Source organism: Triturus cristatus, chromosome 6 (assembly GCF_964204655.1).
Source record: "Triturus cristatus chromosome 6, aTriCri1.1, whole genome shotgun sequence".
Classification (NCBI taxonomy): domain Eukaryota; kingdom Metazoa; phylum Chordata; class Amphibia; order Caudata; family Salamandridae; genus Triturus; species Triturus cristatus.
The window spans coordinates 667,911,041-667,937,588 of NC_140589.1; the positions used below are offsets into that span (position 1 = coordinate 667,911,041).

Consider the following 26,548-nt stretch of genomic DNA (forward strand, 5'->3'; position numbering starts at 1 on the left):
ATGCTCCTATACACACACCACTGGCATAGGGCACCCAACTAGAGGGGTGGCTGATGTATGCCAGGGCAGTGTATGTTGTGGGCATGGCACACAGGGATGTGTGTCATGTCGACTCTGTTTTGTCCTATACCCCGACACTCAGCCTGCAAGGCAGTGTGTTTGTGTCAGGGTTCAGGACCTCTAAGGGTGGCACAATAAGTGCTGCAGCCCTTAGAGGCCTTCCCTGGTCACAGGGCCCTGGGTACCTAGTGTACCATTTACCAGGTGCTGACATGTGGCCAGGGTTTGCCAATCTGAGTTTTAGGTTTCAGCAGAGTTCGTAGGAAAGGAACATAGGCCCTGGGCACCTGATTGGTAGGAGCCCTGGGCACACTCAGAGTACATTCAGCAATTTAGCAAAAAGTGGGGGCATACCATGCAAGAAAGATGGCACTTTCTCACGGCCGGTGGGTTTGCCCCCTATGCCAATTAAGCTCTTGCCCCCCAGGGACGAAGGAGATATGGTGTCGTCAGGGTGCGGCCCGGCTGGGTCCTCCTCTACGACCCATAGCACCCCTGCCGCACCGCATAGTCCCGTGGGGCTCCCTGTGGCGTCGCAGGTGATTGCTGGTGCTCACAGCCTTGCTTTGGGCGCACCTCGGCCCTCCGGACAGGCAGACGCCTGTCCAGAGCCGAGGTCGGCGCTGTTTGGGCACCGAACACTTGTGTCTTCGGGGTGCGGTCCGGCGGGTCCCCCTCTACGACCCATAGTACCCCTGCCGCGCCGTATAGTCCCGTGGGGCTGCCTGTGGGGTCGCAGGTGGCTGCTGGTGCTCAAAGCCTTGCTTCGAGCACACCTAGGCCTTCTGGACTGGCCGCCTGCCCAGAGCCAAGGTCGGCGCCGTTCCAGCGCTGGAAACTCGCCTCCCCAGCTCCAAATCCGCTTCCTACTTCGGAGTCGGAGCCTGTTGTGGTTGAGGCTGAGTCGGCGCCGGGGCGGCGCTGGAAGATGGCCTCCCCAGCTCCGGTGCCATACCCTTCTTTTGAAGCAGGGCTTCTCATGATGGACGAGGAGTCTGAGTCGGCACCATACGAGTCATTTAGGCGCCGCGTCTGCGCCAGGTTCTAGACTCTTCTCCAGAAGCTTATGCGGAGAGTTTGGCGTCGCCTTCACATTTGGCTACGCCGGATCTATCCTTGCCTGTGCCTGCTTAGAATTTGTGGACCCGGCAGGATCCCCGCCTCCTCAGAAGTCCCATCACGGCCCCCATTCGTCAATGAGGCTTCCTTCTTTTGGGCATTGGTCACACCCTCAGTGTATTGGTAGCTTAGCTTACAACCCTCGCCTACGGATGAGTTGCTGTCCCCTCCTCGGAGTGCTACCGAGGCCGGTGCGGCGTTTTCTAGAGTAGTCTCCTTGGCCACTCTTGTTCTACACATGCAACCCCCTCCGGTCCCTATGCCTGTGGACCCTCTGCTTGGTGTCCTTCACCATGGGTCGGGGGAATATGGAGCCGCTTCTGCCATTTGAAGCTTCTCTTTATGATGCCCTTTTGTGCACATGGGCTCGGCCGGCATCCGGTGGCTCGTTCTGCCACCGACCTGCTCCACATGATCCAGTTTGCATATTTGTTCACCCAGACTTGCAGGGGTTCATTTTGAAAACTGCCTTCCCTTCCTTGCCTCACTTAGTGCTTCCTCCCTCCAGGGAGTCCAGATGGCTTGAGTCGTGGGGTCGTAACATCTTCGCCTCCACTAGTGCTGCCCTTCGTTCACTAAATACAGTGTGTGTCTTGGCTCGGGCTACCTCTGCATTGGACTCTGTAGAGTCTCTTTTTTCGGACGCCTCTGAAGGCGCTCCTGTTGACCTCCTTCATCTTGTTCATAATGGCCGTGACTTTGCTGAATTTACGATCATCTAGGCCTTGGATACTGCCGATTCCTTGGGCCAAGCTATGGCTGGTTCGGTGGCCTTGAGGCGCCATGCTTGGTTGCGTGATAGCGTCTTCCCAGAGAATATCCGGGAGCGACTTGTTGATCTACCCTTTATTGGGTTTTTTCCTTTTTGATTCCCATGCCGAATCGGCTGTTCAGCGCCTCCTTGCGGGCTTTCGCCCTCCACCTTAAGCCTATATTTCCCAGGTCTTCTTTTTGCATGTTCTGGGGTGGTTACCCTTTCATTTAGCATCGTTTTGATGCCTTATGCTTTTTGAGCTGGCTATTAACCTACTGTGGCAGTGTACCACAGGCTGTTATGTCATGCCTCTGATTGTGGTTTGCCCTAAGAGGTGTTCCACCGTCGTTTTGGGTGTCCATACCCCAAGTGGGGTACTTGTATGCTATTATATAGCTCTGCTTTATGTTATGTGGATCTGGAGATCCTTTGGGGTCTGTGCGTCCCCTGGTGCTCGTATCTTGCAGTTGTACGGTGTTCGATATTGTGACTTGGCCTTATCGTCTATACTTCATGGGTCGTCTTGCTTATATACGTCGTTCTCCTCCTTGGGAGATTTTCATAATGTTTTTCAAACTTACAATTTGGATACCACCTGCCATTAATACACTAGGTGTGCTCATATGCCACCCATGTTGCATGGTCGTGGCTCGTTTACCCTTCTTTGCTATGTATATATATATATACGTATATGTGTGTATATGCATGTTACCTTGGGTACTCTTCTTCTGACATCTCCACCTCTCTTCACTGCTATGAGGTCTGGTCCTATATCTCCATGAATCAGGGAGCCTTTTAGGGCTGCATTCGGGATTGCCCTTTGTCTACCCTGCAGGGTGTCTTTCAGTACACTTAGGTGCACTTTGTTGCTTTTCCTGCATCTTCAGCAATAGGGTCCCTTTTGCGTCCCACTACCTGGGGTGGTTCCCTGGCTTCACACTGCTCCCGTTTTTTGGTGTGCAGATACTAAGCTCTCTCTCTCTCTTTCTGGACGAGGGTTAATTTTTACTCCCAGTCAGAGGATGTGGTCTACGATTCTGAGTTTCTTTCCTACATTTACACGTCTATTGGTACTCTGGTGCCTTAGCTGCCCCTTCCTTCGGATGTGCCCTTTTCATTAGGTATCACCCTATCCTGTGTCCGCTGACCCTGCGGGACAGCTCTTCTGATGTCAGTCGTTCTAGGGTCTGCACCCTACCACTGTATTTCTTGAGTTGGTTCTCACCTTCATCTTCCAGCGGCCTGGTTGGGTAGTCCTATGCCCTTTTTTAAATACGCCACCTTGTTGTCTCTGTGGCTGTCGGCTCTGTGCATGTTTCAGTGGTGGCCCACATCAGCGTGCTTCAGATTGTTCCTGCTCGCCCCTGTCCCTCCTTTGGTGCCTGGGTGTGCACTTGGCGTGTTTCTTGTTCCCGCCTCTCCTTCTAGGACATTGTTCAGTTTCTACCTCTTGCCCTTTGGTTCCTGGCTGTAGCTTTGCCGGCCTTTTGTCCATGGGCTTGCCTGGTAGGCTCTGGTATGGTTGCATCACTTTGTTTTTCTCCAACCTTTGGTTGGTGTTCACATAGTGCGCCATTACGCTGAGAGTGGTCCTTCTTCCTCCTTCGTTCTGCACTCGCTCTCTTTGTTTGCTATATAGCTGGTTCCGTTTCCACATCTCATATTCATACAAATGTGGTGTGGCACCGTTATGGCATTTTCATTGGGACGTCTTGCCTCCTGTTATCTTTTGCTCTTCTGATGGGTTGCTGTCTGGTTGTCCTGCCACAGCCTTCCCCACTGTCCGTCACTCTGTTGCTGGATCTGTGCTTGAGCACTTTGTTGTTATGTCGCAGACCCACCACCACCCTGGGGTATGGCTATGGTATCTATTCTAAGTTAAGGAATCTGCGGCTAGATGTCTCTATCAGATGTACAAATTACTTACCTTTGGTAACGATGTATCTGGTAGAGACGTTGTCTAGCCGCAGATTCCTTAATGCCCACCGATCCTACCTGCTCTGCAAGAACCTTGCCAGGTTGGCTTCTCCTCTTGCTTACTTTCAGTTGCCATTGGTTTTCTTTCAAGGGTGCTCACATGGTTGAGCCCCTTTTGGAATTATCATATGGGGCTGACTCCCTCCTAGGGGCTTCTTCCTGTAGATGGTGCCTTTTCATTCACTGTCATCAGGAGATTCTTCTTTTTCTTCTGCTGTCTTCCCCATTCTCTAGAGGCTCTTGTCTCCTACATGGTCGTCTCTTTTGACGGTTTCTTCAGCTCTGTTTCACACTTTCATTGTTGTAAGGGAAGATACCTTCTTGAAGTACATTGCTGTTCTTTCTGTAAGGAAGATACCTTCTTAAAGTACATCGCTGTTCTTTCTGTGCTACGTCCTTGTTGGACGGCACAATTCTACATGGCAATAGCAGTCACAGTTCTACATGGTAATAACAGTCTATCACTTTGTCTGTTGAGATATTCTTCCCTTGTTGCTAACACTTTGGTAAGGGTCTACGCTTCGCTCTGCATATATTTATGTAGACTGTGTCTGCTGCTGTCTTTTATAATGGTGTTTCGCACCATCCATCTTATTTATTTGCGGATTTTTTTATCCTTTGCACACTGTTTCCATACTTTCACAGTTTTTTGTTGGTGGCTCCGCGTTTGTGACGTAGAAAAGTTTCTCCGAAGAAAACTGTTGTCAGCGCACCGGGAGGGACTTATATGACCTCGCTGACGTCGCGTACGTGGACAACGTCAGGGCGGGGTCGTGTGGCGCCCTCCCCCGGCGTGCAGAGGTGCTGCTGCAAAGAATTTTCCGGATCCAGTCTGACGCCTGAGGATATTTTAAGTTAAGGAATCTGCGGCTAGACAACGTCTCTACCAGATGCATTGTTTTTTTGTTTTTTTTCTTTTTTTTTTTTTTTGAAAAACCTTTATTGACATTTCAACCAATAACAAGTATGGGCCTACAACCCCCGGGGCCGGCCGCTAAGCAGTCAGAGTAACAGAAATCAATATTTATCACAGGCAGCACCTCGGGGAGCGGAATCTCCATGCTATTAAACTGTCGGCCACTGAACAGCCCAAGTAGGTGACCAGGATACAAAAGGTTTTCATTTTGTAATAAGGGAGGATGGAAGGATCAGGTGCCAAACAGTTTCCCAGCAGCAAGAAATGGCAGGCAGAATAATAAACGTCAACAATAAAGCAATTTATCTAGTCAATGGCGCTGAAACAGGAAAGTCAGGATGTGGAGGAATATCACGGCCATTTGCGCCTGCAGTCCCCTGCCCTAAAACCCAGAAAACACCACGGAAATTGTGGCACACATGAAAACGCAGCGATTAACAACGAAGGAGTTTTACCATGCTGATCCCAGAAAAGAAGGACAAAGAAGAATAAGAGAAGAAAAAGGAGGCCATGGAAAAAAAGGGTTAAAGACTAAAGGATCCCCTCCCCCAACCCCCCACCCTGCACCTCTGCAGATGAGTACGGCCCCCCCCCCCCCCCCAGCAGTGTGCCTGTCGCCCCGGAACCAGACCCGAAATATAGAAGAAACAGAGAAAGAGGAGTAAGAAAAGAAACCCCACCAGACGGGGGGGGTAGAGAGAATATTAATAAACTGGAGGAGGGCCTTCAAAACATGCCCCCGGCTTCTCCCTCCCGCACAGTATGTTTTCCCCCAAAGCAAACAATAAGCAACACAGAATCGACCATGTCAAAGAAGAATGGGGAGCATTATGCGCCTATTACACTACCAGTTATGCCGTGAGAGCACGCAACCCCTGATCCCGCCCGCCTATTAGATGACCACCTCTGAAGGGTCAACCTTATCCTTGGCCACTCTTTGCGAATCTACCCATGCATACCCATCGACCCAGTACCATGTCCAATGTTACAAAGAAGAGGAGCGTCCAAAAAAGAGCAGGAAGCGACACACACAGGCAGGGTGGAAGTCTCTGAATACCAACACAGTCAGCAGTATGGAGAGTCGTCTTTCCCAGTGCTGCCCCAGGATCTGCACTGCACACAAGTTCCAAGAAGGCGAGATCAGCCAGAACAGGCGACCGTTGCTTGAATATTGCCTGGGTCGCCGGAGGCCGCGCACGGGACAAGGCCACCACCCCCCACTCAGGTCCAAGACCTCCGGAACAGACCAGACCCACAGCCTGCCGATCACACGTTAATATACTGTCCGGAGTTTCCAGCTGGTCACTATCCACAGGGCCGGCCACGACACTGTCCTCCTGTGTGCAGTGTAGGAAGTCCCCGTGTACCTGGGGACAGGCAGGCAGCAACTGTTCCGATGCTGATGCCACCCCATCAAGCTTACTCCCCAATACCCAGGCGCCGTGAACCAAGGCGGAATGAAGGGCACCGAGAGCCTCGAGAAGATCACCATACCCCAGCACAGCTCTCGGCGCTCGCTCCGCTACGCTCCTCATAGTCGCACACTTCCAATCGTGCTGCGACCCAGTGTACAGGATGGTAGACTTCGTCCTGTCAAGATGGCCGCCGGGTAAGTCCAACCCAGATTGGGACCAGGACTCAGGGACAAGCGCCGCAGGTTCCATGTCACTGGAATCAGGGTTTCGGGGGCAGGCAAAAAATATATCCGGTGTGTGGTCACAGGCAACAGTCATCCCCACCACGGACCTGCGCCCGCGAAAATCCGGGAGCAGGCCGCAAGAATCAAGGCGAGTTACGGGCGGCGGCCGGGTTGCTCACCGGCGAAGGCTGAGGCAATCACCGGGGAATCTTGGATTAGCCACCTCGGGCCTGCACTCGTTCCGCTACGCTTAGTGGTAGGAACGGTCACGGCGAAATGTAGGCCGATATTCGCACCGCTTCGGTTAGTCCGATTCCACCCAGTCACCAAAGGCCGCTGTTGTTTAACTGCCGCCCGGCCATGTTATCCACTCGAGGTCCCGGTTCCAGGGTTGCACAGGCCGCAATCTTCAAACGGACATTTCTCCGGCGATACCGCCGCCAGAAACTTCAGAGTCACACGATCGGTTGCCGCTCTCATTCACCAACACGGGCATATAGCGCAGGCGAAGGATCTCATACAGGATATCTGTGCGGGATGCGGAGGTTCACGGAGCCGGGAGCCTACGCTGCCTTCCCGGTCGCCATCTTGGCTCCTCCCCCCTACCAGATGCATTGTTACCGAAGGTAAGTAACTCGTACTTCTTTCATATTAGTTTACTTCCATTTGTTAGTGTTTCTATTTCCAGTGAATGCACATTCAAGGCCTTCTTTATGGGTATAGTGAACTCAATCATGTGATGGTCTGACCACATGCATGGATATTTTTCATGTTCTTTATAAATACTTTTAACCCCTTCCCCGCTCATGACGGAACCACTCCGTCATGAGCCACGGTTGCGCTGTGCTCATGACGGAGTGGTTCCGTCATGCTGCGGCTGTTGGCGGCCGCTCCGCCCACGCGGCGCTAATTCCCCGCCTGTGCGGGCAATTAGCGCAGTGGGCGGAGTCGTGACGGAACCAATCCGTCATGAGCACAGCTCAACCGTGGCTCGTGACGGAGTGGTTCCGTCACGAGCACAGCGCCACCGCAACTGCCCCCAAACCCCCCCAGCGCCGCGGCGGAATTCCTGCCGCGGCGAAGGGGTTAATGTCCAAATCAGGTTTGACTGTTCATTTAGATGTGTTGGCCCTTTCATCTGTTGTAAACATTTGGGTGTCATAAACTCAGTAAACTTCTGACCTTTAGGATTTTTATCAAATGAGTCCACCTAAAAGTTAAAGTCACCTATTACTAGCTTTTGAGGCTATGGTTAGGCAAAAGGACAAATTAATTCAAATATTTCCTTGGCATAATTAGATATATGTATATATGTGATTGATATACAAGTAAACAGGCAATAGTATTATTGTAATCTGTATTTTAAAAGTAGTAGGTCCACCTCTCCAATGTCTTTGCAGTTAAGTTGATTAGCGTTCAGTCAGCTGTGTATAATTGCAAGTACTTCTCCATCCCTTTTCTTACCCTCTTTATTTACATAGAACATATCCTTTGGGACTACGTCAAGTAATTCAGGATTGACTTTTCCGTAAACTATGATTCCGTCAGCAGCAATCAATCCGGTTTATTTTGTTATATATATTTGTTAACTTCTCGAAGAGTGATCATGAGCAAATATGTATTCAGGTAAACCACCTTTTGTAGGGGGGCCGTAGATTAATTGTTTTTGGGCACATTAGCCGCTCGGTCATACATAACTTATTAGTTTGAGCCTTACCACAAATCCACCAACATAGGATGTACTGCTTTGGTATCTGTTCATGAGATTAGAAGTATTCATCAGAAGGACAAATTATTTACCTTTGGTAACGCTCCCCATTCTGTGGCATGGTCTCTTCAATCTAAAAAGATCCCAATTTAGGAAATCGCGACGCTGGTGGTTATTTTGATTCGCAGCTCTGCTTCTAAAGGTAAATTCAAGTTCATGAATGAAACTGACTGCGCATGAGCAGCGCTTGTATGCAGCTCTCTTTGTTACTTCCGGAGTGGAGCAGTGTTGTCGCATGATGCTACCTACCAGCGCTCAGGAGCACTACTTTTGAGTTTCTGTATCTAGTCTTGTGCATTGGGATATGTTCACAAGGTGAGGAATTTGCTGTTCAAGTATCCGCCAGAGAGATCGTTTGTCAAGTTATTATGCACATTTAATTTGAAATTTAAAAAGTAGTTGTTTGAGGCACTCATTGGCCAACAGAGTACAGTAATATATAAGATGTTACGATTGAAGTTTTTTGTGGAGTTGTTCTTTTAGTTGTACATTTAGTATGGCTTACCAACATACTTAGCCTAACATGCATTCTTCATTGTCATCCTAGGACTTTGCAGATATTACATCTGAACCCAGTTTAGAAGAAGACATGGAAACAAATGATGGCGTTTTTGAGACCAAAACAGCAGCCACTGAGACACCACTCCTCTCCCAGGGTTCAATGCTGACTGTGATGCAGATCCATCAGCAGTTGTGTCTGAGCTCTGCTCGAGCTTTCTGGTACCAACAGAGCACACCACTCCACCAGGCCAAATATTACCTCAGTACTTTCCTTTCCTGCTACCAAACAAGTTCAGCCGTAATCGCACACTTCTATCCCATGATGGGTATGTATGCTTGTTATATACAGATCAACCACAAATAGGTTAAACTCTGCTTTTTTCTCTATAACCTGCAAACTTTATTTGTTAGGGATTGTAATCTTAATGCAATAGATACTGTTTGTTTTTTCTCTGTCAAGGTCTGTTGTGTGGCTATACCAGCATTAATTTCTTAGAAAAATAGGAGTGAACCCATTTCAGTTATAACTATATCTAGTTATGTTTGTTTTTGTAATTGTGGCTGGGCTCCATCTGTATTTTGTCACACTGCTTCAGAAGACTGTTGTAATCAAGAAAGCTTGCATATGTACCCGTTGTCATGCCACTGGAACTGCATATCTCACCTATGCCTTTAAGACATTATCTTAGAGTTTCCTTCTAAGCCCTAGTTTCTCCCTCTTGCATCAGTGATGCACAATTATAAATTAATACATGGTTTCCCATTGACTAATTTAATATTCCCATCCCCAAAAAAGCCTGTTTTTGCTTGTGCTGATTCTAGATGAGCAGCCACCACCATGCACGGCATCGTTATTAGACTGGCAGGACCGTTGCAGATTCTACCCTCTAATTCTCTCATGTCATTAAAATTGGAATTTGACTAGGGGGAGGCAGGGTAGAGGTGGCTGTTTTGGGTTGGGGAAAAGTGCAGTGGAGGTTGAGGAGAAGTCTTACCATTGGCAGTTGCTAAGCATTCTGTTGTACAGTCCTCCGCTTCTGATTGACATTACACAAAACACAGTACATGAGAGAGGGACTCACCAGTTGTACACTTGCCCCAAAATACAACCAGTACACCACCTTGGCAGGCCAAATGATACTTTCTGACGGATACCTCTAACTGCAGCTTCCTCAACTGTTGAATATCTCCAGGCATCAGTCTGGATCCAGCAAATCTCATTGTTCTCCTGTGCTGATTCGTGTGTCTGGCTCCACCTCTGTAGCATTAGCATACTGACGTTTCTGTAGCCAAATAGTGGCCATCCACGCACAGCTTTGTACAATCCAGAGCTCTCCTTTTCGCTTGCCAGCGTTTTATTAAGATAATTTTCTCATTCCTCTCCATTTGAAGTGCACTGATAAGGTCACCTTCAAAAATGTTAGGGTTCAATCACTGTTGGGATTGTAATGGGCAAATGTCTATTTCGGACCTACTTGAAGTCTGTCGTTGGTGCTTGCATTCTTAGCACGACACAAGGTCATGCACCAAATGCGGTCTCAAGCGTCCCTTGGCCATAAAAAAAACTGTAAGACTAAACTTGTTATCGACTGCGACAATCAAAGTTCATGCTCTCCTTCCCCTTGCCGGTTAATTTCTCTGTTCAAGTCTTTGAAGAAAAATAATGAAATTACAAGAGGAGAAGGCATGGAGAGTCCTCACCTAGTCAGTGTTCCCTATCTAAAACTAAGTTACCTCAGTGTTCTACATCCCCTGTGATGCTGTCATTCCATTCGCAGCTGGTGGAGAGAACTCCTCTCAAGGAGCCTTTGCCCCTGGGTCCATATTGGCACCTCAGCTTTCAGTGTCCTTCCCAATGCCACCTCCTACCTTCTTGAGTTTTCAGAGAAGGGAAGTCAACCCAACAGTTTTTTATGCATGCCATAATGGAGATGTGAGACCTTTTGAGACTCAATTCGGATTTACTCCAGGGGGCCCTCCCTCAGCACTGTTAGTCCCTTCTATTCCACATAGAACATCCCCTACGCCATTGGGAAGTTACCAAATGCATAGATCTTTTCCAGTTTATGTTCCCTAGATGCCAATGCCATCTCCGGCACCACCTGTTCGGACAGGGCTGGTGTCCCCTCCCAAAACGCTGTCAAAAAACAAGACTCCTACAGAGATCCCTTAGAGAGAGCACAATGAACTGTGGAAGAGAAAAGGTCCAAGGAGTAACAATGGGGCAGTTCTCGTCATTGTTAGTGGCAAACAATGCACGATATATTTGGCTCAGATTCTGATAAATGTAAAATGCCTGAAGCTGCACAACATGATACTCATGATAGTAGTAAGGCAGCCAATCTGATCCTGCCCCATCTTCGGATCTCCTTACAAATGGCTAGTGGATTGGATGCCTCCTCTGATGTAGAAATGGACTGTCCATCAGAGCCTGCTCCACTTGAGGTGATTTAATTACTTGCAAAACGTACCTGCCCTTGATAGAAAACAAGCCCAGCATCAACCAAGTTCCTGCAGCCTTCAGCCAGCATCTCTGACCTGACTGAATGGGAAAGGCCCACATCTGCCCAGTCGGTGAATCACTCGATCCCTAGACCCCCGAGTATCCAGCTTCTGCGAGGTCCCAAATGCTTGGGCATAAATGCCTCATGTTCAAAACAAAAACCTAGGCTCCTTTTCAATAGCTCATCCAGAAAGGAAGTCGGTGAATCTGGAGGTGCTTGGTTAGAGGACAGCCTTGTGCTCTTTACTTGCTACGCGCCTTGTTTGTTGGGAAGGTGTACGCATATCCTTTAGGAGATGGTGGGTACCAAACTTTCTTAACCACCTTAAATACCACTATGCGTATATGGGTCGGAACGGACAGGATGCCAACCTAACAATATCGGAGCTGACTTGGACATATCTGATTCTGTAGCTACATCAATGAGTTCCTCTGTGGTCCTCAGAAGCCATACTTCACTCCGATAGACCAACTTCTCCAGGGATGCGGGAGCAGCAGTCAGAGACATAACTTTGGACTGAGTGAGGTTTTTGGGGTTAAGGCAAACGCTGCATTTGAGAGGTATTAAGTTGGGCAGTGTGACAACCCCATCCTAGGGTCTACAGTGTCTGGCAAAAGACTAATGCCAGCTTTGCAAATCAGGTGATCTCGAAAGGAGTCTGCTTTCGCCAGTGTCAGCCATTTCAGCTCCCCATTAACAGAACCAACTCCTCCGGCAATACAGGGGCAGAACTAAAGGCAGTGGCCGCCTGATCCAGCAACTCTCCTCTTCGTTTGAAGAGCCACTTTATTTTTTAGAGCTTTTGCAGCTTGTGGAAGAACAGGTGTCCTCCTTTCTGTAGACCTGGTAGCCATAACTTAGGACCAATGGTTTCTTAAGATTGTAGAAAACGAAATTGGCCGTACAGACCGCTTCCCACATTTCCCCCGCAGTCATTTGAGTTAAAAGACCATTATCTGATAGAGACTACTAGCCGCAGATTCCTTAACGTAGAATTGTCCCCAGGCGTGACACTGGACCCTGAAAACGTTCTTTGCCCCAGCATCCCTGCGCACCGGGGGTGGTACCACGCGGCTCTGCCCTGACGTCGTCCGCGGGCGTGACGTCAGCGAGGTCCCATAAGCCCCACCCCAGCACGCTGACGTCAGTTTCCTTCTTTTCCGTGTGCAACACGGATCCGGATCGTGTCCCTGACCTGTTTTCAGGCCTTCTTTGCACGATTTGCATTGTGGGACAGTGTGCGAATGCCTTCGGGCTTTAAGACGTGCTCGTCCTGCGCACGTCTGATGTCGGCAACAGACCCTCATCCTATTTGCATGTGGTGTTAGGGGCGAGCACCATGATTCCACGGACTGCGACGCTTGCCAGCATCTGAAGCCTAAGTACCGGCGGGAGCGCCGGATGAAACTCCTTTCGACCCGCTTGTCCAGATCGGTGTCGTCTCCGCGTCCGTCCCCCGCGGAAGGGTCCAAGAATCGCCGATTCCGCTTCCGACATCGCCCGTCACTGAGGCCCCTAGGGCGTCGCTTGCCTGTCGGTAAGTCTTATAGCTTGTCCCCGGGGCCTGGTCCCCGCTCTGCGGAGGGCGCGGGTTCTCCGCAAGACATGCAGCCTCATTCGTCGCCACCCTACCTGCCGTTTCCCGGCGTTGGGGCGACCAAGGCCCAAATGGAGGCATATGCTGCGGCTCTGGTGGCTTCCTTGGCCCCTCCTCCTCTTCCTGGGACGTCCGCGGGTCCCTTGCCACGTGCGGGGCCTTCCACGAAGTCGCCGGCGCTGACGGGTTTGGCTTCAAGTGTTGGAGGTGTGGTGTCGTCGGGGTGCGGCCCTACGGGGTTCCCCTCTTTTGCCCACGGCGCCTCTGCCTAGCTGCAAACCCCCAAGGGGGTACCTGTGGTGTCGCGGGAGGTTGCCGGGACTCGAGGCTTGTCCCCGAGTCCTTCTCGGTCTTCTGGGCAGGCGGAGGCCTTGCTAGAGGCCGAGCTGCCGCCGCTCAGGCGCCGACGGCTGTTTAGGGGCCGGGGCACGGCCCCCGGATCCCTCTTGCCTCTCCACGCAGGCGGCTGCTTCGTCGGAGGTCGAGTCGGCGCCTTTTCGGCGCTGTTCTTTCGCGGACCTGCCACCGGCCCCGCCCCGCCCCATTCTCCTAGGGCACAAGTGGTGGTCGAGGTCGTCTCGGCGTCCACTCCGGCGCTGGTTGACGTCACGCAGGCGCCTGTGGCGGACTCCACGACGCCGTGGTGGCGTCGGGTCGTCGACTCGTCTCCAGAGGCCCCCTCCTCTCCGGAGCTTCGTCAGATTTTTGTCTCTTCTTCCCCAGAGACGGGACGCCGCGTCGTGGCTTTTTCCCCGGCGTCTTCCAAGGAGGGCTCTTCGCTGACCCCGCGGCAACAGCCTTCCCCAGAGGCACCTCAGGTCCCCCACTCCTCCGTGAATCTTCCACCATTCCGGGGTGTAGGAGGGTAGGGTCTGCTTTTTATGTTCACTCCCACTTTTTGCTTTTGCTTCACTGGTTTTCGACTTAGATGTGGCTGTGGGCCTGCTAATCCGACCCACAGCCCAGCTGTTCTCTCTCTAAACTGATACTGTGCACTTTAGGTGCATAACCCAATTGGATAGGATCACCTTATTGGCCCCTGTACAGTGTACCTTAGGTACCCAGGGCATAGGTGTACCCTAGGCAGCATGTTTTATGCCACCCCTGGCCAGGCCTTCCATTATGACACAACTGGCTGATCACTCAGCTGGGGCAAGGTCGTGTAATCACCCCTTGCTTAGGTGTAGTATTCCTATACCTACCTTATATATAGACACATGGGTAACCTATTAGTCACTCCTATGGCAGGCCTTAACAATCCTGAAGGCAGAGTGCTTGGTAACATGTGAGATGGTGCTCTAGCATGAGCTGAGCCTGTCTGCAGCTTTCGGAACCATGTCCTTATAGCTGTTCTATGATATCGCCTACCATATACTCTTAAAGTACCTTATAATCCTCGCGGTTATGGTAACTATGGTTTGGCTTTATCGAAACATGTCGTGTAAGGTGTCTAACACTTTGGAATACTACCCCCACACCATTTCTGGCGATGAGGATAGTATTCATCCCTTCTAGAGGGAGAAGACATGTTGAAGACCTACTACCCGGTCAAAGTTAACCCGAGCCCCAGCATCACAAAATGGATGCTGCTGCCACAGACACAAGTCTGACCTCCTGCTGCCGGAAGTCCTTCCAGCGAGGGAGGCTTGGACAATAGGTTTCCTGCCTTGGGAGGTGCTAGCGCCACCCTAGACAGGCCTTAGTGTATTGGGGCAGGGAGGGATGAATGAAACGAGACACTGCCTGGGGCACACAAGGTGTCCCATGCATAGTCCAGTTCAAACCGGTGCTGGGGCACTCCAGCCCCAGTCCTGGCGCGAAACTGGACAAAGGGAAGGGGGTGTAACCACCCCCCTCCCTGGTCCCACCCATAGGAGGGACCTAGCAGGTAACCCAGCCCCCCAGATTAGTATAAGAGTGGGAGCTGAGTCCCTAGGACTTTGGATTATCCTGATAACTGAAACTTGAACAGAAACTCTGGACCTTCGACATTCGACTACGGAAGAAGACTGAAGAATCTCCCTTGTGGCCAAGGACTTGCCACCATGTGCAAACAGGCACCATCAAGCGACCTGCCGTTTGCTTTGCTCAACGTTCTACGAGGAACCGACCGCAGAGCCCGACCAGCGCCTTGACTTCCAGACTTCACCGACCCTGATCCACATCCACAGCAAAGCTGAGATCCGTGGAGGCGACGAGAGACGTGGGACCGGCTACCTGGGAAAATTGGCTACTTGCTTCCAGCGCAGCTTCTGAGGCATCCTCGAAGTTGTGCTCTGGGGATTGAGAAGCGGCCGAGCACCATCTGCACCGAAGATCAGCCCTCCACACTCCACGAGTTCTGCGTGGGGCCCTTCTGCATTTTCCTGCTCGACGCGTCTGTCCGGTTGCTTGCCCGTTGGCTAGTGACCTCTGCGACGACGAACCTGTGACTTTCCACCGCTGGTTTGGCTCCTCCAGACTGGCCCTTGCTTCCCTGTGAAAGAGAAGCACCTCAGGCCTTCCTGGTCTGCAACAGAAGCGAATCCTTCATTCTGCGTGGGTTGCGCTTGCCAAGGCTTGTTGTGGCCCAACTCGACATAGACGCCGCCGACCGCAAGAGCCCTCGTGGGACAGCTCGCCTCCTGGTGCTGGTCGTCCTCGACCTCTCCTGGTACCCGTGGCTGCTGCGACAAGCTTCACCTCTTCACCTGCATCTTCACGACATCGCCTGGTTCCTTCCTGGTTGGTGACCTAGACTCTGTCCCCTCTGCTTGCAGGTATCCTCCTTCTTGATTCCATCCTTGGAATCCACCGGACACACTTCACTGACTGCCTGTCAGCATCTTTTCTTCAGGCATCCATAGGAGTCGACGACGAAACCCGACGCAAGTTCACACCTATGCACCCGCAGCCCGTGGGCTAGGTAACTTGAGTACTCCGGTGCTCACAAGGGTATTGACTATCCTAGTGTCTAGTTTCCAAGTCTCTAACGCCTAGTTCCTTCCGAAGTGTCCTAAAACTCTTAATTTCTAATAGCTACTATTTCTATCGACTTTTACGCATTACGCGTGAGTGTTTCCACTCTGCACCTGAATCCCGTGGGCCTCCCACTGCCTAGCAACTGATAGGATAGTGTAGCCCCAGCGATTGCCTAGGCCTAACGTGTGTTCGTGACAGTGGTTCTTATACCATTTACTTAGTATATGGTTTGCGTGGCCCCTAGGGCCTAACTGTATTACCTGTGTGACTTATGTATGCTTAAATAAGACTGTGTTGTACTTACCTCGAATCTCATTAAGAGTGCTGAGGGTATTTTGACTAGAATAAATACATTCTATGTTTATAATATATCTGTTGTGGTGTCCTTTCATTTGGTATTCAAGGGGTTACAAATGGTATAACAGCTGGCTTCACATGCCATACAGAGTTTAGCCTAAGACTGCTCTTGTCCATGCTACCACTAGGATAGCTGGTCTATAAGGTTGACTTTACAACCAATCACCATAAGGGTTGTCTGGACAGATACAAGGTGTACACTAGAACTAGTGACATCATATATCAGGCCAACTTCTCACACCCCACACCAGTGGGTGGCAGGATCCGCCATCACCGCCCCCACTGCCATGCTATCACGTCGGACAAGTGGGTGTTGCAGATCATCCGCAAGGGTTACTCTCTTCCCTTTCAGTCCACCCCTCCAGCCCTGCCACCTCAGTACCACCGCATGTCGGGGGAACACTTCGCACTTCTCCACAGGACGTCACAGCCCTCTTGGCCAAGGGGGCCATCGAGTGCGTTCCTGGGCCAGAAGTAAGGAGTGGTAGTTATACCCACTACTTTCTAGTCCCCAAGAAGGACAAAGGGGGTCTGCGTCCCATCTTTGTCCTCGAACGTCAACCATTTCCTCCGGAAGGAGAAGTTCAAGATGTTGACTTTGGCTCAGGTCTTGTCTGCTCTCGATCCACGGGACTAGATGGTAGCGTTGGACTTGCAGGATGCCTATTTTCATGTTCCCGTCCTGCCGGCGTTACCTGAGGTTCATGGTAGGCCACGAGCACTTTCAGTTTACCGTGCTCCCCTTTGGCCGTACCAGCGCCCCTCGGGTGTTCACGAAAGTGATGGCGGTGGTCGCAGCTCATCTGCACAGATCGGGGGTCTCAGTCTTCCCATATCTAGACAACTGGTTGTTGAAGGCGGGCTTGCCCCAAACGGTCGTCTCCCACCTCCAGACTACGGCCAACCTCCTACATTTGCTGGGGTTTTCCATCAATGTGCCGAAGTCGCACCTGAATCCCTCTCAGAAGCTCCAATTCAATGGAGCAGTTCTGGATTCGGCGCCGTTTCGGGTCTATCCTCCCGAACAGTGGATCTGGGATATTCAGGCTATGATTCTGATCTTTCAGCCTTTATCCCGGATTTCAGTCAGAATGACCCTCCGGCTCCTGGGCCTGATGACCTCCTGCATCCTGCTAGTGCAACATGCCAGATGGCTTATACGGGCTCTGCAGTGGGACCTGAATTTGGGCGCAGCATCGGGGAAACCTGTCCGATCACATCCAGATCTCTGAGGGGCACTGCACGTCACTTGCAGTGGTGGCTCACAAATCGCGATTGGGTCAATGACAGATTCCTCTCCCTTCCCCAACCGGAGTTCACAGTGGTAACGGATGCGTACCTCCTGGGATGGGGTGGCCACATGGGAGAGGCGGAGATGAGGGGCCTCTGGTGAAATCCCGGCTCCATATCAACATTCTGGAGCTGCAGACATTCCGACTTGCTCTGAAAGCCTTCCTTCTCTCTGTCCGGGGACAGGTAGTGCAGGTGTTCACAGACAACACCACCGCCATGTGGTATTGCAACAAACAGGGCGGGGTGGGGTCGTGGTCCCTATGTCAGGAGGCTCTTCGCCTCTGGACATGGCTGGAACATCGGGTCATTTTTCCGGTGGTTCAACCCTGGCAGGCTCCCTGAACGCCAGGGCGGACAAACTCAGCCCAGATGCATGTTGGATCACGAATGGCGTCTGACCTCGGACGTGGTGCAATGTCTTTCTGCAGTGGGGAGATCTACTCCCCACCGAAGAAAACGCGCAATGTCATCAATTCTACGTGTTGGAAGTTCCAAGGTGGCACTCGCTCGGAGACCATTTTCGTTGCGAGTGGAGTTGCGGTCTGTTGTACGCCTTTCCGCCTATACCACTTCTGCCCATAGTGTTGAAGAAGATCCGGCGCGACAGGGCCCAAATCATTCTTGTGTCTCCGGATTGGGCAAGAAGAGTATGGTATCCTGAGCTACTCAGTCTGACAATCTGTCCTCCGATCTGACTGCCTCTTCGGGAGGATCTTTTGTGGTAGCAGCAGGGGACGGTCCTTCACCCGAACCTGTCCATCCTCCACCTCCATGCGTGGAGATTGAGCGGCGACAGTTGACTGCTTTGGACCTTCCTGCCATAGTGTGTGATGTTATTTTGGCAGCCAGGCGTCCCTCCAATAAAAAGGTATACGCCTGCAGGTGGAATACATTTGTGGCATGGTGCGCAGCGAAGGCCTTTTGGATTACCTTTCTGCCCCTCTTTCAGAAGTTCTTCTGTTTCTCCTTTCTCTGGCCCAGCAGGGCTCTGTTCTGGGCACTATCCAGTGCTATCTCTCGGCCATTTCCGCCTTTTTAAGGCTTCCAGATCAGACTTCTCTTTTCAAGTCCTCTGTTAGTCGTTTCTTGAAAGGCATTACACACACGTTCCCTCCGGTCCCCTTTACAATGCCTCAGTGGGACTTGAATCTTGTGTTGACTTATTTGATGTGCGCTCCCTTTGAGCCTCTTCACAACTGTCCTTTACGTCTTCTCACCTTAAAGACTGCTTTCCTGGTTGCTATCACCTCTGCCAGAAGAGTGAGTGAGCTCCAGACTCCTCCTTCTAAACCTCCTTTCCTTTCTGTTCATTTGGACAAGGTGGTGTCAAGTACCCGTCCTTCTTTTCTGCCCAAGGTTGTCACGCCCTTCCACATCGGGCAGACCATCACTTTGCCCACCTTCTTTCCACCTCCACATCCTTCGAAAGATGGAGAGGCTCCACCGTCTGGATCCAAAACGTGCGCTCTCGTTCTATCTGAAGCGCACACAACAGTTCCGGGTGGATGATCAACTCTTTGTTGGCTATGTGGGCGCCAAAAAAGGTCACGCTGTGCACAAACAAACCATCTCTCGGTGGGTTGTTCTGTGTATTAAAGCCTGTTACTTCTTGGCTAAAAAGGAGCCTCCTGTGGGGCTGCGTGCCCATTCTACTCGGGCGACAGCAGCCACTACCGCTCTGGGACAGGGAGTCCTTTTGCAGGATATCTGTCAGGCAGCTACGTGGTCCTCGCTGCATACCTGTAACAAGAAGTATTGCCTTGACAGCCAAATCTGATAGAGACTACTAGCCGCAGATTCCTTCACGTAGAATTATCCCCAGGTGTGAGACTGGACCTGGAAATCTTTTTTGCCCAGCATCCCTGCGCGCCGGGGGGATGGCATCATGCGGCTCCGCCCATGCGTCGTCCGCGTACGTGACGTCAGCGAGGTCACATAAGTCCCACCCTGGCGCGCCCGCGTCCGTTTTTTCCTTTTCTGCGTGCAACGCGGTTCTGGTTTGTGCTCTGGGCCTGTTTATGCCTTTCCTGTATGCTATTGCTGCGTGTGTGGGAACAGTGTGCGAATGCCTTCTGGCTTTAAAACTTGCTAGTCATGTGGCCGCCTCATGTCGGCAGCGGATCCTCACCCCATCTGTATGTGGTGTTTGGGGGAGCACCACGACTCCACTGATTGTGAGGCATGTCAGCGGATAAAGTTGAAATCCCAGCGGGAGCGCCGGATGAACTTCTTCAGCGTCGTCTTCTCTCCCGGCCCCTGCGGAGAGTTCTCGGACCCGTGGCTTCGATCTTCTCCCAGGTCGCAAGAGCGTCGCTCACCTGTGCGGCCCTGTGTGTCGTCCCCTTGTCCGCCATTTCCCGGCATGGGTGCGACTAGTAGTCTCTATCAGATGTACGAGTTACTTACCTTTGGTCATGATGTATATGGTAGAGACGATTCTAGCCGCAGATTCCTTCACGGCCCGCCCTTCCTCCCCGTTCTGCGAGGACTTGTGATTTGGTCTTTAGCACTCGCTTGCCTGTGGGTGGTTGTGTCTTCTATGAGTACATTCTTTCCCTCTTTCTGTCAGGCTGTCCCTTTTTCCTCCCTGTTGTCACATGGGAGGATAGGTTTGTTTGTACTTCTGGCTTTTTGCGATCCTTGAGGTTGGAGTCTTTTGGCTGTGCCTCTGCCCTTGTTCCTGATAGGGGTTGTCACACTCTGTGATGGGGATGTCTTTGTCGGTCCCTGTGTGTCCCCGACTGGTTCCCCTTCCTTATCTTTGGTTGGGGTTGTAGTCCTGTTGCACGTTATCGTGACATTTTTTCATATGTCCCTTGTCTCCGAGGGAGGGGTCTCTGTCTCTGTACGTTCAGGGTTGCTGCTCTGTTGTTGATTCTTTCCCTGCCTTTGGGTACTGCAGTGCCGGGCACTGCTCTTTATGGTGTTGTTCCTCACCATTCCTTTATCTGCTCTTTCGCACACTATTCCTATACTCTCACAGTTTTGTCTGATGGCTCTGCGTTGTGGCGTGGAAAAGTTCTCCGACGCAAACTGACGTGGGCGTGCCGGAGTGGGTCTTATTTGACCTCGCTGACGTCACGTACACGGATGACGCCTAGGCGGAGCCGCGTGATGCCTTACCCCTGGTGCGCAGGGATGCTGGGCAAAAAGGTTTTCCAGGTCCAGTCTCACGCCTGGGGATAATTCTACGTGAAGGAATCTGCTGCTAGAATCGTCTCTACCAGATACAGCGTTACCGAAGGTAAGTAACTCGTACTTCTAGAGAGACAGCTTCTTTGGCCGTTCTGTTCTCCGAGATTTTCTTGTGTGATCTTAGTTCGCGGACCCACCACCGGGGTTGGTATTGCTGGGGTATCTATTCTAAGGTAAGGAATCTAACACTAACGTGTTTCTTTCAGATGACCAAGTTACTTACCTTCAGTAACGATATATCTGTAAGAAACATTAGTAGTGAAAGATTCCTTACCGCCCCACCCATCCTCCCCATTCTGCGAACTGATTTCTAGGGTTAAGGTCATCCCTTTTAGGGCCCTAGTTTTATGCACCAGTGGTCAGTGTCTTGCATGGCTCTGCGTTCCTGGCGCGGTAAGTCGTGTACAGAACTGACGTCAGCGCGCATGGCACTTAGGTAGTCTCCGTGACATCATCTCGGCGCATACGACGCCAGCGATGGACGAGGAGCTCCATGACGCCACCTACTGACGCGCAGAGGTACTTCTAGCGAAAACTTTCCGGATCCTATTCTAAGGTAAGTAATCTAACACTAACTAATGTTTCTTACAGATATATCGTTACCGAAGGTAAGTAACTTGTTCAACGGGTCTAAAACACATTTGCGCCTTCAAAAATATCTGTCGTACATCTGGCCCCTAGTCTAATATATCCTGCTTGGCATATTCACAATCACAGTTTCTTAACCTTGTTAGAGAATGCACTTTGGAGTATGTTATCTGTATCAAGACCATTCTTTACTTTTGTTCTCTTTTTTTTTTTTTTTAGGTGCTGATTTGAATGATCAACTGCTTGGCAGCCTGCTCTTGGCTAGCAAACTCCTTCGGAACACCGTATCAGTAGATCTGACCTCAGATCTTGTTCTACAACATGAAAGCTCATATGACTTCTATCAGCACCCCAATCTTGAGCAGGTCCGACAGTGCCAACCTGTGCTTAATGAGTTCACCAAAGAAGTGAAACAGTTGTTGGAGAAATGGTGTGAGCACCCTGCACTCACGCAAGTAAGTTAATGAATTCAATAAAATAATGTATCTGAAAGAGACTATTAGTTATAGATTCTTTACCTTAGAATTTGCCCCAGGCGTCAGAATGAATCTGGATAATTTCTTCTTCAGCAGTGCCCCTGCTCGTCAGTAGGTGGTGTCGGTCGACTCCGTGTTTGTCGTTGGCATTGTGATCGCCGTAATGACGTTGCGGTATCTACGCACTGACGTCAGTTCTTTCTTTTTCCACGCCAGCCAGCCCAGATCCAGTGAGAGCGGTACCCAGTGTTTTTCAACTTTTTGTTGACATCTTTATGTGAAAGAGACACGTTAGTGATAGATTCCTTACCTTAGAAAATCCCCAGGCGTCAGACTGGATCCGTAAAGGTTTCGTCAGCAGTACCTCCGCGCGTCGGTAAGCATTGTCGTACGTCGCTGGCGTCGTAGCCGCCGAGATGACGTCATCGGAGCTACTTAGACGCACCAACGCACGCTGACGTCAGTTCTTTCTTTTTCAGTGCCAGCAGCACAGATCTGAGAGAGAGCGGTACTCATAGTTAATCTTTTAACTTGGTTTTTGTGACTTGTTTCTCTTGTTTTGTCGAGTACTCGACTCCTGGTGCAGTAGGGATGCCCGGGCTTAAGTCCTGTAGGGACTGCCGTCGGACCATGTCGGTGGCGGACCCGCATGACTTGTCTCTTTTCTGCTTTGGGGACGCCCATGACCCCGAGGCGTGCCCCGGTTGTCGGGCCATGGCGCCGAAGGCTTGGCGGGAGCATTCCCGAAAGTTGTTGGAGCCCCGGCAATCGGCTCCGCACCGCTCAAGGTCCTGCTCCCGTGGGAGGTCAAGGGACAGGTCGCGGGGCTGACACCATCGTTCGTTGGAATCGGGGACAGGTAAGTCAAGGCGCATAGGAAGTCAAAGAAGCGACGTCACTCTTCGTCTACCCCTCACGGGTCGCGGGACGTGGTGGAGGGGGCGGGTGGTCACTCCCCCGCGGCTCCGGTGGAGCCTCTGTTGTTGCCTGCGGCCTACCCGCCTTTACCGGGCCCGCACGCGACTTCAGAAGAAATACAGGTATTGCTGCCGGCCATGCGCCGTTTGTTTCCTACATCGGATCCCTCGAGCGCTTTCGAGCCCCGTGGGCCCGTGGGGGGGGGTTCTGCCCCCGTGCCGCCACCTTTGGCCCCGGCTACGCTGGCAGGATACCCGGTTCTGCCGTCTGCTTCGGCGCCGCCGCCAGTCCCGATGGACACGACGCTGAGCCTACGGGCTCGGACTATGTCGACCCTGTATTGGTCTACTATCCTCCAATTCCAGGTGGTGAGTTTATTCCCTTTGCCCAGGCCCCTCATCCCTACCGGCCTCTTAACCGGCCGGTGGACGAAGGGGAGTACTGGGATGGGTCCGAGGACCCTCTCGCAGCTCAATGCGAGGATGAACCGGAGTGGGAAGGTGATATGGAAGGTCCAGGCGATCTGGATTTCTCTTCACACCCTGGTACACTGTCCCCTGCTTCCGTAGTTACAGAAGAGGTTGGGACTTTTTCTGTGGTTTTGCGCAGGGCGGCTGACGCTCTTAACCTCGAGCTCCCATCTGTGCCTATCAGGACCAATCGCCTGACTGAGGTGCTGCAGCCAGCGGCCTTCTCTGCGGAGCCGCTACTGCCCTTTAATGACACGCTTACAGACATTATGTTAAGCACCTGGACCAAGCCTAACACAGGGGTTCCTGTGGATAAGAGTGTGGCGTGACGTCATTGCCCGGCCGCGGGCGACCCCAGTTTTCTCACGCAACACCCAACGCCCGAGAGTCTGGTTGTCCAGGCCTCTGCCTCTCCAAGCGTGTTCCCTTCCGCACCTCTGGACAAGGAATCTAAAAAACTGGAGCAGTTTGGGAAAAAGATTTTCACCTCTGCCGGTTGTGAGCGGGGAATACTGCGTGCCTGTTGGACCGCTATTCTCACTCTGTGTGGGACGCAGTCGCACAGGTGCTGCCTCAGTGTCCAGTTGAGGCTTGGGCTGTGCTCTCCCAAGCCATTACCGAAGGGAGAGATGCTGCGAAATTCACTATCCATTGTGGTCTTGACACAGTCGACTCCCTTGGCAGGGTACTTTCCACAACAGTGGCGCTATGCCGTTACACTTGGCTCAGAACTACTGGCTTCTCCGTGTATGTCCAGAACACTTTGTTGGACATGCCCTTTGATGGCACACGTCTCTTTGGTGACAAGGCAGATTGCACTTTGGAGCGCTTTAAGGACGGCCCAGTCCTTGGGCCTTGGCACCACGCCCGCTCCCTTGGGGTCTGCTTTTCACTCCTTTCGAGGTCAGGGTCGAGGCGCCCAAATACATTCCTTTCAGAGCCAAGGTGGGTCACGGGGCCAGCTGGCGGGTCTGTCCACCACCGCCCCTGCTGCCTCAAAACCTTCCTAGTCTGGTTTTTCAGGCCCACCAGACGCCAGTGGGCGGCAGGATTCGCCATCACCTCCTCCACTGGCGCACCATCACTTCGGGACAGGTGGGTTCTGCAGATAGTCCGACGGGGCTACTCCCTCCTCTTCGAGACTACCCCTCCAGCCATGCCGTCTCAGTACCACCACATGTCGGGGGATCACTTGGCACTTCTCCAGCAGGAAGTTGCGGCCCTCTTGGCCAAGGGGGCCATCGAGGGCGTTCCGACGCCAGAAGTAGGTCGTGGTTGTTACTCCCACTACTTCTTGAGTCCAAAGAAGGACAAGGGCCTGTGTCCTATCTTAGACCTCCGGAATGTCATTCGCTTCCTCCGGAAGGAGAAGTTCAAGATACTCACGCTTGCTCAGGTCTTGTCTGCCCTAGACCCACAAGACTGGATGGTAGCGTTGGACTTGCAGGATGCTTATTTTAATATCCCCATCCTACCGGTCCACCGGCGTTACCTGCGGTTTACAGTAGGCCACGAGATCTTTTAGTTCACCATGCTCCCTTTCGGCCTTACCTTCGCCCCTCGGGTGTTCACGAAAGTGATGGTGGTGGTCGCAGCTCATCTGCGCAGATCAGGGGTTTGTCTTCAGCTATCTCGACGACTGGCTGTTAAAGGCGGGCTCGCCCCAGACAGTTATCTCCCACTGCCAGACCACGGCCAACCTCCTGCATTCGCTGGGGTTTTCCATCAATGTGCCAAAGTCGCATCGGATTCCCTCTCAGAAGCTCCTTTTCATCGGAGCGGTTCTGAATACGGTGCAATTTCGGGTTTATCCTCCTGAACAGCGTGTCCGGGACATACGGGCTATGATTCCAATCTTTCAGCCCTGGTCCTTTGTTTTAGTCAGGAAGACCCTGAGACTGCTGGGCCTCATGGCCTCCTGCATCCTGCTGATCAGTCATGCCAGGTGGCATATGCGGGCTCTGCAGTGGGACCTGAAGTTCCAATGGACGCAGCTTCGGAGAAACATGTCTGACTAAGTCCACATCTCTGAGGGCACTGCACAGGACTTGCAGTGGTGGCTCACGGACCAACATTGGGTCAGCGGCAGATCCCTCTCCCTTCCCCAACTGGACCACACAGTGGTGACGGATGCGTCCCTCCTGGGATGGGGCGGCCGCATGGGAGAGGCGGAGGTCAGAGGCCTCTGGTCTCCGGCGGAGTCCAAGCTCTATCTCAACCTTTTGGAGCTCAGGGTGATCCGAAGAGAATGCGCAATGTCATTAGTTCTGCGTGTCGGAGTTTCGAAGGTGGCACAAGCTCAGAGACGCTTTTCGTCGAGAGTGGAGTTACGCCTTTCCGCCTATACCTCTTTTACCCAAAGTGCTGAGTGCTGAAGAAGATCAAACGCGACTGGGCCCAAGTCATTCTTCTGGCACCGGACTGGGCTCGAAGAGTTTGGTATCCCGAGCTTCTCAGTATGAGCGTGGATCCCCCAATCCGAATGTGTCTTCGGGAGGATCTCCTGTCGCAGCACCAGGGGACGGTCCTCCACCCGAGCCTGTCCAGCCTCCACCTCCTTGCGTGGAGATTGAGCAGGGACCGTTGATTCCTTTTGATTTGCCTCCTGAAGTCTGTAATGTGATTTTGGCAGCCAGGCGTCCCTCGACTAAAACTGTATACGCCTGCTGGTAGAAAACATTTGTTGCATGGTGCACGGCAAAAGCTGTAGATCCCCTTTATGCCTCTCTTTCTGAGGTCCTATTGTTCCTTCTTTCTTTGGCCCAGCAGGGCTCTGCTCTGGGCACTATCAAGGGCTACCTTTCTGCTCTTTCAGCCTTTCTCAGGCTGTCTGATCAGCCCTCTCTTTTCAAGTCCCCTGTTGTCAATAGATTTCTCAAAGGCATTACTCACCTTTTCCCTCCTATTCCTTTTGTGATGCCTCAGTGGGACTTGAACCTGGTTCTCACATACTTAATGTGCGCTCCCTTTGAACCTCTTCATAACTGTCCTTTGAGGTTACTAACTCTAAAAACTGCCTTCCTAGTGGCCATCACCTCCGCCAGGTTTGTGAGTGAGCTTCAGGCTCTTTCATGCAAACCTCCTTTCCTGGTGATTCATCCAGACAAGGTTGTGCTTCGACCACGTCCCTCCATTCTACCGGAAGTAGTCACTGCCTTTCAACTCGGGCGAACTGTTACTTTGCCCACTTTCTTTCCGCATCCTTCAAGAGCGGAAGAGAGGCTCCACCGTCTGGACCCAAAACGTGCGCTTTCATTCTGTCTCAACCGCACCCAACAGTTCCATGTGGATGACCAGCTCTTTGTTGGCTGCGTTGGTGCCAAGAAAGGTCGGGCTGTGCACAAGTGGACTATCTCCCAATGGGTTGTCTTGTGCATTATAGCCTGCTACTCTATGGCTAAAAAGGAACCTCCAGTTGGGCTGCGCGCCCATTCTACCAGGGCGACAGCAGCTAC

General features: G+C 51.8%; 1 protein-coding gene across 1 annotated transcript in view; it reads left to right on the forward strand.

Moving 5' to 3' along the window:
* The window catches only part of MDN1 (midasin AAA ATPase 1), a 2,002,810-nt gene that overhangs the window by 1,271,144 nt on the left and 705,118 nt on the right, over positions 1–26,548 (forward strand). Inside the window, exons 65-66 of the mRNA XM_085611158.1 lie at positions 8,781–9,060; positions 21,449–21,684. Of these exons, the coding sequence (XP_085467284.1) occupies positions 8,781–9,060; positions 21,449–21,684 (516 nt within the window). The remainder of the gene's footprint in view (positions 1–8,780; positions 9,061–21,448; positions 21,685–26,548) is intronic.